The sequence below is a fragment of the Erythrolamprus reginae genome, chromosome 8 (assembly GCF_031021105.1).
Source record: "Erythrolamprus reginae isolate rEryReg1 chromosome 8, rEryReg1.hap1, whole genome shotgun sequence".
NCBI lineage: Eukaryota > Metazoa > Chordata > Lepidosauria > Squamata > Dipsadidae > Erythrolamprus > Erythrolamprus reginae.
The window spans coordinates 20,653,558-20,666,348 of record NC_091957.1 but is presented as its reverse complement, the minus strand read 5'-3'; the positions used below and the strand labels follow the sequence as shown (position 1 = coordinate 20,666,348).

At 46.8% G+C, this 12,791-nt stretch overlaps 2 protein-coding genes across 3 annotated transcripts in view; one reads left to right on the top strand and one right to left on the bottom strand.

The window, feature by feature from the left end:
* The window catches only part of ACAP3 (ArfGAP with coiled-coil, ankyrin repeat and PH domains 3), a 136,036-nt gene extending 133,164 nt beyond the window's left edge, over positions 1-2,872 (bottom strand). The window contains exon 1 of the mRNA XM_070759208.1: positions 2,637-2,872. Coding sequence (XP_070615309.1) covers positions 2,637-2,683 — 47 coding nt within the window. The 5' untranslated portion in view covers positions 2,684-2,872. The remainder of the gene's footprint in view (positions 1-2,636) is intronic.
* Positions 2,873-11,232: 8,360 nt separating this feature from the next.
* Positions 11,233-12,791, top strand: part of PUSL1 (pseudouridine synthase like 1) — a 46,391-nt gene continuing 44,832 nt past the window's right edge. The window contains exon 1 of one of the 2 annotated variants that reach the window (XM_070759204.1): positions 11,233-11,473. In XM_070759204.1, coding sequence (XP_070615305.1) covers positions 11,415-11,473 — 59 coding nt within the window. In that variant the 5' untranslated portion in view covers positions 11,233-11,414. The remainder of the gene's footprint in view (positions 11,474-12,791) is intronic. The other variant, XM_070759205.1, reaches the window with a different exon arrangement.

Sequence of the window (12,791 nt, the reverse complement as noted above, 5' to 3'; positions counted from 1 at the left end):
TTCCTTCCTTCCTTCTTTCCTTCCTTCCTCTTTTCCCTTATAGCATCTCCCTTCCTTCCTTCCTTCCTTCCTTCCTTCTTTCCTTCCTTCCTCTTTTCCCTTATAGCATCTCCCTCCCTCCCTTCCTTCCTCTTTTCCCTTATAGCATCTCCCTTCCTTCCTTCCTTCCTTCCTTCTTTCCTTCCTTCCTCTTTTCCCTTATAGCATCTCCCTCCCTCCCTTCCTTCCTCTTTTCCCTTATAGCATCTCCCTTCCTTCCTTCCTTCCTTCCTTCCTTCCTTCCTTTCCTCCCTTTCCTTCTTTTCCCATATATCATCTTCATCTCCGGAAGGGTGGACTCCCTCCTTTCCCCTCCCCTCCTCCTTTTATCCTCTTACTGTCTCTTTCTTCCCCCCCCTTGTCAAGCTCAAGGCCTCTAATTCCTTTCTGGGAACCTTTCGGAGGCTGGAAAGTGGAGCAGACGTCATGGCTTCAATCAATGCTAATAAATAATAGATAGCGATACAGTACTGATCCTCACACACACAAACGCGCACGCACACACGTTAGCACACTCACACGTCCGCCAGCAAGCGTTTGACACACACACACACACACACACACCGCTGCTCCCTTCCAGCATCGGGAACAGGGCCACCTGCCCCTTCCCTGCGCCGGCCGGCCCTTCGAATGCATTTTAAGCCAGCGCACGGCTGCCTGTGGGTGTACGAGTCCATATGTATCACAGAAGGCAGGCAACCCTACACACACACACACACACACACACAGCCAACAGCCTCCACCCTTCTAGCACACCCGGGCGCCTGGCCATGGATGACCTTGATGTGACCAAGGAGGGGAGGGAAGATTGCAGCAGTCCTTTCCTTCTTTCCTTCCTTCCTTCCTTCCTTCCTTCCTTCCTTCCTTCCTTCCTTCCTTCCTTCCTTCCTTCCTCTTTCCCCTTAAATCATCTTCCTTCCTTCCTTCTTTCCTCCCCTCCCTCCTTCCTCTTTTCCTTATATCATCTTTCTTTCTTCCTTTCTTTCTCCCTCCCTCCCTCCTTCCTTCCTGCTGTCACCACCGCCACAGGTCTTGGGGCCCAGAAGGTCAAAAAACCCCACCTCCAACTAGCAGCTTCGATTCCCAAGCTGGCGCCCCTCTTCTCACACCACAGACACACAAACGCGCATACACACACATTGGCCAGGATCCAACTTGGCTTTCGAGGGATGCTCCTACGCCACCCATCTTCCCCTCTGCACTCCTTTCCTTCCTTCTCCCACCGCCAGACGAGAGAGAGAGAGAGAGAGAGAGAGAGAGAGAGAGAGAGAGAGAGAGAGAGAGAGAGAGAGAGAGAGAGAGAGAGAGAGAGAGAGAGAGAGACAGGCACACGAGGCCCCTGGTCCACCATCACTACCACAACCACCATCACCACGTCCATCCATCTGGCATGGGGCTCCTGCACAAATGCACAACCACAGGCCTGCATGCCCTTCTCTCTCTCTCTCTCTCTCTCTCTCTCTCTTTCTCCCTCTCTCTCTTTTTCTTTCACTCTCTTTCTCTCCCTCGGTTTCTCTTTTTCTTTCTTTCTCTCTTTCGCTCCCTCTCTCCTTCATCCTCCCTCCCTCCCTTCCTCCCTCTCTTTCTCTTTTTTCTCTCTTTCTCTCCCGCTCTTTCTCTCCCTCTCTTTCCCCCTCCCTTTCTTTCTCTCCCTCTCTCTCCTTCTCTCTCTTTCTCTTTCTCCCCCTCTCTCTTCCCCCTCCCCCCTCTCTTTCCCCTTCTCTCCCTCTCTCTCCTCTCTTTCTCTCTCTCTTTCTCTCCCTCTCTCTTTCCCCCTCCCTCCATTTCTCTTTCTCTCCCTCTCTTCCCCCCTCCCACCCTCTCTCTTTCTCTCTACCTCTTTCCCTCTCCCTCTCTTTTTCTCTGCCTCCCTCCCTCTCTCTCTCTCTCTCTTTCCCCCCTCCCTCTTTCTCTCTCTCTTTCCCTCTCCCCACCCCAGCAAAGTCAATGGTAACCCAGCTTGGCAAGCCATCAAATCCATTTTTTAAAAAACAACAACCAAACCCACCAGCCAGGTGACTAGATCTCATGAGGCAGGCAGGGCGATCCTCTCCCGAGGGGGGGGGGGGGATCAAACCTTATTGGGAAGGCTTCCTTATTATTTTTTTCTTGCCCCCCCTCCCTTCCTTTCCTATGAAGCAGCATGATGGAAGGGGGGAGTGCAGCCCTATAGGGATGCTCTCTCTATCTCCCCCAGAGATTTAGGGCGGGGGGGGGAAGAGCATACGAACCCTCCCCATTTGCACCGAAGCTGCGAGCGTTAACAATAGACGCGTGTGCCAGGGTTCATATGTGTGTGTGTGTGTATGTGTGATGCGCGTGCAAACCCGCAGCCCTTTCCAACACCACCCACCCACCCCGAGTCTCTCTCCCATTGCAATCTTGCCCCCCCAAAAAATGAAAAAAATAAAATAAATGGAAAAAATAAATTGAAAATGCAAAATAAAACCAAATAAAGAAATAAAAAAATCCCCAAAAATCCAAATAAAAAATAATAAAAAATTCAAAAAAAATACCCCACCTTGAACCCAATGCAGGCACAGATAACCGCCTTGCAGACGCCCCCCTCCCCTAAAAAAAAGCGACACCTCCCTTACCGGAATCGGGGCGAATCCTTGATGCACTCCTCGAATTCCACCGTCATCTTGGCCAAGTCGGGGGGCAGAGAGAGAAAGGGGGGCGGGAGGGGGGGAGACCCAGCCGGGGGAAGGGGGAGAATCCGCTCACAACCCGCCCGGGTGCATCTCCAACCGGGCGCCCAGGAGCTGCAGCCGAGCCGAGCCCAAAGCCGGACCCGGGGACGCCCTGCGCACAAACGCGCGCGCGCTCTCTCTCCCAGCCTGCAAGAAGGAGAGAAAGGCGGGCGAAGCGCTGCGGAGCTGTCAGCACGAAACAGCGGCGGCGAGCGGCAGAGCGAGCGGCGGCGGCGGCGGCACCTTAAGGGAGCGTCGCCCAATTCCCATCCGCCGCCGACTCGCGAAGCTCCCCACCACCACCCCGGGGGGGGGGGGATTCGCTCAGCCCAGCCGCCCAGCCGCCCAGCCTTTGAAGGCGAGGGGGTGGGTAGGAGGGGGCTTTATCCAAGAGCCTTCACCTCGCTCCCCGTTTGGCTTCTCTTCTGGCCCACCCGGCATTTGTTTTACAGTATTTTATTTTAATGTTGTGGTTTGTTGTATGTTATTGCATTTTAATTTATGTTTTAATTATCTATCTATCTACCTATCTATTGATCTATTAATTTATCTATCCATCCATCCATCAATCTACTGACTTAGTCATCCATCCATCTATCCATCCATCCATCCATCCGTCAATTGACCTATCCATCCATCCATCTCCATTTATCCATCGATCTATCCATCCATCTATCGATTGATCGATCCATCCATCCATCCATCTAGCTAGCTAGCCAAGCTGCACTTATGCACGCCTCTTAGGAATAGGGAGAGGTCAACAGTGGACAGTCTAAGTTTTGGGGGTTAGATGATGGTACTACAGAGTTTGGTGGTGAAACATGATAGCAGTCTTCCAATATCTCAGGGGTTGCCACAAAGAAGAAGGAGTCAACCAATTCTCCAAAGCACCTGAGAGCAGGACAAGAAGCAATGGGTGGAAACTAAACAAGGAGAGAAGCAACTTAGAACTAAGGAAAAATTTCCTGACAGTTAGAACAATTGATATGTGAAACAGCTTGCCACCAGAAGTTGTGAATGCTCCAACACTGGAAGTTTTAAAAAAGATGTTGGATTATTATTATTATTATTATTATTATTATTATTATTATTTATTAGATTTGTATGCTGCCCCTCTCCGGAGACTTGGAGCGGCTCACAACAACAAAAACAGTACAAATCCATTAATTAAAACAGTTTAAAACCCTCAATATAAAAACAATCATACATCTCATACAAATCATACATAAATGAAAATGGTCCTGGGGAATCAATTTCCCCATGCCTGACGGCAGAGGTGGGTTTTAAGAAGTTTGCGAAAGGCAAGGAGGGTGGGGGCAATCCTAATCTCCGGGGGGGAGTTGATTCCAGAGGGTTGGGGCCGCCACAGAGAAGACTTTTCCCCTGGGTTCCGCCAGACGACATTGTTTCATCGACGGGATCCGGAGAAGGCCAACTCTGTGGGACCTAACTGGTCACTGGGATTCGTGCGGCAGAAGGCAGTCCCGGAGATAACCATTTGTCTGAAGTAGGGTTTCCTTCCTAAGCAGGAGGTTGGGCTAGAAGACCTCTAAGATCCCTTCCAACTCTGTTATTATGATTATTATAAAATCCCCAGCTAAAGGAGGGGTGCCTGGCTCTTATCTTTTGAACAGTGGGAAGGTAGTCGCCCCCCCCCCAAAAAAAGAGGGTGAGACTTTGAGCGAGTGGGGGAAACAGGAACAGAGTTGGAAGGGACCTGGGAGGTCACCACCTGTTTACTGGATCCGTGTCTCTCTTGGCTGGTTTCGGCCAGTCGAGGGGTGACACGGAGCTGGGTCCAGGAGATTGTCAACGCCTCCTTGGGGAGGGGGTCCTTTCCGCCCCTTTATAAGGAGGCGGTTGTGCGCCCCCTCCTCAAGAAGCCTTCCCTGGACCCAGCCGTGCTTAATAACTACCATCCAGTCTCCAACCTTCCCTTCATGGGGAAGGTTGTCGAGAAGGTGGTGGCACTTCAACTCCAGCGGTCCTTGGATGAAGCCGATTATCTAGGTCCTCAGCAGTCTGGATTCAGGCCCGGCTACAGCACGGAAACTGCTTTGGTCGTGTTGATGGATGATCTCTGGCGGGCCCGGGACAGGGGCTTGTCCTCTGTCCTGGTGCTCCTTGACCTCTCAGCGGCTTTCGATACCATCGACCATGGTATCCTTCTGCGCCGGCTGGAGGGGTTGGGAGTGGGAGGCACTGTTCTTCAGTGGTTCTCCTCCTACCTCTCCGGTCGGTCGCAGTCGGTGTTAGTGGGGGGTCAGAGGTCGACCCCGAGGTTTCTCCCTTGTGGGGTGCCTCAGGGGTGGGTCCTCTCCCCCCTGCTATTTAATATCTACATGAAACCGCTGGGTGAGATCATCCAAGGGCATGGGGTGAGGTATCATCAATATGCCGATGATACCCAGTTGTACATCTCCACCCCATGTCCAGTCAACGAAGCAGTGGAAGTGATGTGCCGGTGCCTGGAGGCTGTTGGGGCCTGGATGGGTGTCAACAAACTCAAACTCAACCCAGACAAGATGGAGTGGCTGTGGGTTTTGCCTCCCAAGGACAATTCTATCCGTCCATTACCCTGGGGGGGGGAATTATAGACCCCCTCAGAGAGGGTCCGCAACTTGGGCGTCCTCCTCGATCCACAGCTCACATTAGAAAAACACCTTTCAGCTGTGGCGAGGGGGGCGTTTGCCCAGGTTCGCCTGGTGCGCCAGTTGCGGCCCTATTTGGACCGGGAGTCATTGCTCACAGTCACTCATGCCCTCATCACCTCGAGGCTCGACTACTGTAACGCTCTCTACATGGAGCTACCTTTGAAAAGTGTTCGGAAACTTCAGATCGTGCAGAATGCAGCTGCGAGAACAATTATGGGCTTCTCCAAGTATGCCCATATCTCTCCAACACTCCGCAGTCTGCATTGGCTGCCGATCAGTTTCCGGTCACAATTCAAAGTGTTGGTTATGACCTATAAAGCCCTTCATGGCACCGGACCAGAATATCTTCGGGACCGCCTCCTGCCGCACGAATCCCAGCGACCGGTTAGGTCCCACAGAATTGGCCTTCTCCGGGTCCCGTCGACTAAACAATGTCGTCTGGCGGGACCCAGGGGAAGAGCCTTCTCTGTGGGGGCCCCGACCCTCTGGAATCAGCTCCCCCCTGAGATTAGGATTGCCCCCACCCTCCCTGCCTTTCATAAACTCCTTAAGACCCACCTTTGCCGTCAGGCATGGGAGAACTAAAACACCTCCCCCTTGCCCATGTTGTTTTGTTGATTGATTGACTGTGTGCCTGTTTTTTATATATACTGTTTTTATGAGATTATTAATTTAAATTGTAACTGGATGGGTGGGCATTGTATTTGGTATTGTGTACTGTACTGTTTTTTATTATTGTTGTGAGCCGCCCCGAGTTTGCGGAGAGGGGCGGCATATAAATCCAATAAACCTAACCTAACCTAACCTAAACCATCTAGTCCAACGCCGCCCCTCTAAGCAAGAATCCCTACACCAGTCCTATGGGCTCCACCATTTTTTCTCGCGAGGGAACGTGTGCCTGTGAGATTTTGGTGGGTTTTTTTGCTTCCGCACATGCGCAGAAGCAAAATAATTGCTGAAACCTCTCGTGCACGCTCCCCTCCCCTCCGCGGCATTTTGCTTCTGCGCATGCACACAAAGCAAAAATATGGGGGGAAAGATGATGTCGCCCAAAGAACTGGCACCGTAGCGCCCCCACTCGTGTTGCGCTACTGGCTTACCGTCCCCTACCGTACGAGTAGCAATCCACTACTATATAAGACGCACCAAGATTTCAATGAGGTGAGAAAAAAAGGATTTATTGATTTATTGATTTATTGATATTTTTCTCTTTTTATCTATTTATTTATCTGTCTATTTGTCTGTCTGTCTGTCTGTCTATCTATCTATCTCTCTACGTTATCTATCTGTCTGTCTGTCTGTCTGTCTGTCTGTCTGTCTGTCTGTCTGTCTATCTATATGTCTATGCTGAAGAGATTGGATACTGTAGCCTAGAGGTTAATTCTCTGCAGGTTCAAGTCCCAGTGGGTATGGCTAGCTGATGAGGCCAAAATAAGGCCGAAATAGATCTATCCTAGTCTCCCTTAATTTTCAAATTCAGCAAAAAGCATGCGACATATATATATATATATATGCCGCCCCTCTCCGAGAACTCCCCAGACCCCCAAAATACTCCGCAAGCTTCCCAGACTCTCTGTGCACCCCTGTTTTTTTTTTGCAAAAAACGCAGGAAACTTCTTTCTGGAATAAACAGGGAAATAAATCGGCAAAAGACAATTGAGTTCAGAGGACCCGACAGGCAACATTAATTTGGTTTTGGTTTTTTTGCAAAAATTGTACATGCAGAGGGTTTGGGGGGGGGCTTGCAAAGTGCTCCTGGGGGCTGGGGGAAAGGGGGAAAAATCACCCCTTTTTTTAAACCTGATTTTTTTTGCAAAAAACGGGGGGGGGGTTGCCTTCCCCCACCCTCCGGGAGCATTCTCAAACCCTCTGTGCACCCCATTTTTGCGAAAAACAGGCCCGTGTTTTGCAAAAATGGGATGCAGGGGATGAGGCCCCGGGTGGCCACATTCGGTGTATAAGATGCACTGTCATTTCCACCCTCTTAGTGGGGGAAAAAGGTGCATTTTATACTCCGAAAAATACGGTAAGTTGACTACCTGTAGATGAACTCCAGGCCAATTGATTAGTTGACCTCTCTCAGGATCTTTACATGTCCAGCAGGGAAATTCTTTCTCGAATCAACATGGAAATAAATCAACAAAAGACTATTGAGTTCAGAGGACCAGAGGGCCAAAATGAATTTGGGTCTCCCCTCCAGAGCTCACCCAGGGAGTTAAAGAACATTAAGGAGGAACGTTAAAGTTTGACATTTACACGGAATTCTTTGCAGCATTCAAAAAGTTTCCCATGGATTATTTTGGCCTAAACCCCAGCAAAGGCTCGGAGATTCAGCCCAGACGAAGCGGTTTGGGACGAGATTATTGAGCTCAGCTCCAGATTGTTCTCCAAATTCCTTTACAATGGCTGGACCGGCCTTTTTAAAAACAAGGCGTTTCCCATACAGATGGAGGCTGTCTCCCAATTTGTAATTTGCAGCTGGAAAACAGCCTTGCAGTGGACGAGTTGCTGATTTTATCGTGCTTTTTTGGCAGGAATCTGCTCACACACACACACAACCCCCTCCTCCAAAAATAATAACAATTTTTTAAAAATGGACGCTCCCTTTAAATATTAAGCAGTTGGTGTCCATTTGAACTTTCAGAACCCGAACCCCAACTCCTTATTTTTCTTCTTTCCTTCATCCATTTGGGTGCGGGGAGGAAATAGCAGGACAGTGGCTCATGCTGGAACAGTCCAGGGTTCTCCCTTTGAGGCTGGGTGGCGCATTTATAAATAAGCCAAGTTTCTAGCCCTCATGACTGCAAGGAGGGTTTTGGAAATCACGCCGGGAATTTGCCTTGTAAATTTCGTCCAAAATTTATTTGGATGAACCCACCGCTGTCTTCTTCCCAAGCTTCTAAGCGGGAACTCTTTTAAAGAATGGTAATTTTAGGAGCCTTTTGTGCCGTAGAACAAGGATCCAATGTTACACACACACACACACACACACACACCTCAGGATTTTTGAGGGGCTATGGGGTGCATTTAGAATATAAGACCGTGAGGGCTGCATTCTTTTTCACTTCTGTGTTTGCAATGACTGGATGAATCTGGAATTGTGGTAAGGCCTCAACAGCTAAGAGCAGCAGAGGGAATTCTGTTTAATCCTCGCCCTTCATCACGCAGAACTCTGGGAAACTTTTCCTCCAAAACCCAAGTGACCCACAAACGTGATTGTTACAAGGGGAAATATTTAGCCATTGCCATCTCCAGAATGTTTAAAATGTATTTAAAACGACTAAAAATGACTTCGCTTTCATCAGTCCTCTACTACTGACATCGTCAGAGTATTAAAATCCCCGTTGAAAGAAATGCTTGCAGATTTTTATACTCTGATGACGTCAGTAAAGGACTGACGAAAGCTAAATAATTTTTAGTAGAAGAAGAAATGGGTGGAAGGAGAGAAGCAATTTAGAACTAAGGAGAAAATTCCTGACAGTGAGAACAATTAATCCGTGGAACTGCTTGCCTCCAGAAGTTGTGAATGCTCCAACATTGGGAGTTTTGAAGATGATGTTGGATAACCATTTGTCTGAAGTGGTGTAGGATTTCCTGTCTAAGCAGGGGGTTGGACTAGAAGACCTCCAAGGTCCCTTCCAATTCTGTTGTTCTTCTTCTTCCCTCTTCCTCCTCCTCCTCCTCCTCTTATCTTCTCTTCTTCTTCCTCCTCTTCTTCCTTTCTTCTTCTTCCTCCTCATCTTCCTCTTCCTACTCCTACTCCTCTTCTTCTTCTCTTCTTCTTCCTCTTCCTCCTCTTCTTCTCTTCTTCCTCTTCCTCCTCTTCTTCGTCCTCCTCCTCCTCTTCTCCGTCATTCTCCTCTTCTCCTTCTCTTCTTCTCCCTCTTCCTCTTCTTCTTCCTCCTCCTCCTCTTCTTCTTCTCTTCCCCCTCCTCCTCCTCCTCCCTCCTATTATTATTATTATTATTATTATTGTTGTTGTTGTTGTTGTTGTTATTCAATGCTTCCCTACGCAGAAGAATTTAAGCATAATTTTAACTCTACCTTCCTGCTACTCTATTACGGATCTTCACTTTCAAGTGCTGAAGTTGTTTATTTTTTTCCCCTCTGACTTTTCTTCCAGATGCCCGCCAGCTGTTTTAAGCTGTACAACAACCCAGGAAGGCAGGATAAACTAAAAAGAGCGGTTTTCATGCCTGAATGGGAATCTTCCATCTTGATCTCCGAATTCAATCACATCAAGCCCAGAAAATGTAACCAACCCCCCTCCTATCCTTGCTTAGACAGAAGGTATCTCTTGCCATCAAAAGGGATAGAAGCTTGTTTATTTTTAAGCCCAAACTCGGAATTTTCACCCAGGCAGACCGTCTGTGGTTGGGTTATCATATTGGGTGGTCTTTTTGAGAAGTGCTCAGGCCTGATGGTTGCCAAGCCTTCAGGCTTGCTGTTTATTTGTTCCATTTCTGTTTTATTTTGTTCTGTCTGGGAGCAGAGTTGCCAAAAAAAGAATTTACCGGCCCAAGTAGGAATGTATTCTTGGCCTCTTCGCACAATGGAGTAGTTGGAAGGGGGGGGGGGGGGAGAAACCAACCCCAAACAAACCCTGAACTAACCATGGCTAACATGTTAGAATCAGTATCTGCCCATACATTCCTTCTGGCCCCTCTCAAAAAGCTCCCCCATTCATCCCCAAAGAGAAAACTACACATTTGTTATACACTGCTCAAAAAAATAAAGGGAACACTTAAAAACAGTATATAACTCCAAGTAAATCAAACTTCTGTGAAATCAAACTGTCCACTTAGGAAGCAAAACTGATTGACAGATAATTTCACATGCTATTGTGCCAATGGAATAGTTGTGCAAATGAAATATTCAATGAGAATATTTCATTCCTTCAGATCTAGGATGTGTTATTTGAGGGTTCCCTTTATTTTTTTGTGCAGTATAGATTCAACTTTTGAGAGTGATTTAGCAGAAGTTGTGAATACTCCAACACTGGAAGTTTTTAAGATGTTGGATAACCATCTGTTTGAAATAGTGTAGGATTTTCTGCTCGAGTAGGGGGTTGGACTAGAAGACCTCCAAGGTCCCTTCTAATTCTGTTGTTGTTGTTGTTGTTCTTGTTATTATTTCTCAGCTAGAGAAAGAATTCTGCACATGGTCAGAGGTGTTGAATCTAGTATGCCCCAGAAAACAAAAACCAACAGACACAAACACACACAGACAGAAAGACAGAGCTTGGATCTTGGGGGTGGTTGTTGTTTTTTTTGCCACAAAAGAAATTGGGCGTTTTTCTGCGAGGTTGAGAATTTTCCCCGAGTCCCTTAGACAAAAAAAAAAAATCCGACCCAATCAACCCCTCCCGCTCCTGCCCGCCGTTCCATTTATAGGCCAAGGTTGCAATCAAGGCGCGACGCCGCCCCGCTTTAAGGCCCCTTGCAACCGCCCTATCTTTTCAATAGAACCGAAATTTAGACGGCCGGTTTAGTGCCTGCAAGAGCCCACCAATTGGGGGGCCATGGAAATATCCAATTCCCGGCCCCGAGGGGCGGGGTGGAAGGAAGGAGAAGGGAAATAATCCGGGAGAGGGGAAATATCACGCGTGGGGCATGTTTGAAAAACCACAGTCCAGCTAATGTATTCCAGCGGGGCAAGCAATTGGATAGACTACCGCAAGGGACCTTTCTCTCCAGGAGACTAGAGCAGGGGTTGGCTTTTCTGTGACATATGGACTTCAAATCCCAGAATTCCTGAGGTAGCATGATGGGCCTAGGAATCCTGGGAGTTGAAGTCCACAAGTCATAGAGGAGCCAACTTTGTCCTAAAGCGTCGAAAAAAAGTCCCATTAGGAGGAAAGTCAGAACAGCCAAAAAATTAAAAAAGAGGCATTTTTAGAGTCGGGCCTCTAAATTTGCTAAGCAATATTTATTTTGCATGAGACAAGAAACGCTTCTGGGCATGCAAAGTTGATTTTTTTGCAGGCGGGGGGCTATCAAGTGGAAATTGCAATTTTATTTTGTGGGATATGAACTCTATCAAAACTCGCTACTTAATATTCTTCCAATACTTCGGGGCCAAATATAGGTAAGAGAAAGAGCGCGCGTGCAAATGCCAAGTCTTTCGAAGAGGAATTCAAAACTCCGGGGAGAAAAAGAACGATGAGACCCAGAAACTTAATTTTTTTTACCCCATTGTAATCGTTAATAGGGTCTTTAATTTTGTGTGTGTGTGTGTGTGTTTTATTTTATTTATGTATTTATTTATATTACATAAGTACTGTAGATAACAGATAGATAGATAGATAGATAGATAGATAGATAGATAGTAAATAGATGATAAATAGATACATATAGAAAGATAAATAGATGATTGATAGATAGATGATACCGTAGATAGATAGATAGATAGATAGATAGATAGATAGATAGATAGATAGATAGATAGATAGATAGATAGGAAATAGATGACAGATATAGAAAGATAAATTGATAGGGCCTTCCACCTCTCACAATACTAGACAACACAGTATCAACAGTAGAGACCATCAAATTTCTAGGTTCTATCATATCTCAAGACCTAAAATGCTCACCTAACATCAAAAACATCATCAAAAAGCACAACAAAGAATGTTCTTTCTGCGCCAGCTCAGGAAGCTCAAACTGCCCAAGGAGCTGCTGATACAGTTCTACAGAGGAATCATTGAGTCTGTCATCTGCACTTCTATAACTGTCTGGTTTGGTGCTGCAACCGAACAAGACCAACACAGACTTCAGAGGATAATCAGAACTGTAGAAAAAACCATTGCTGCCAACCTGCCTTCCATTTAGGACCTGGATACTGCACGAGTCAAAAAGAGGGCAGGGAAAATATTTACTGACCCCTCGCATTCTGGACATAAACTGTTTCAACTCCTACCCTTAAAATGTTGCTACAGAGCACTGCACACCAAGACAACTAGACACAAGAACAGTTTTCCCCCGAAAGCCATCACTCTGCTAAACAAATAATTCCCTCAATACTGTCAGACTTTTTACTAAATCTGCACTTATATTCTACTAGTTTTTCTCATCATTCCTATCATCCTTTTCCTCCCACTTAGAACTGTATGACGGTAACTTGTTGCTTGTATCCTAAGATTTTTATTAATATTGATAGTTTCTTCATTGCTTATTTGACCCCTATGACAATCATTAAGTGTTGTACCACATGATTCTTGACAAATGTATATTTTTCTTTTATGTACGCTGAGAGCATATGCACCAAGACAAATTCTTTGTGTGTCCAATCACACCTGGCCAATAAAATTCTATTCTAGATAGATTATAGATGGATAGATAGATGATAGATAGATGATAGATTAGACAGAAAGATAGATAGACGGTAAATAGATGATAGATAGATA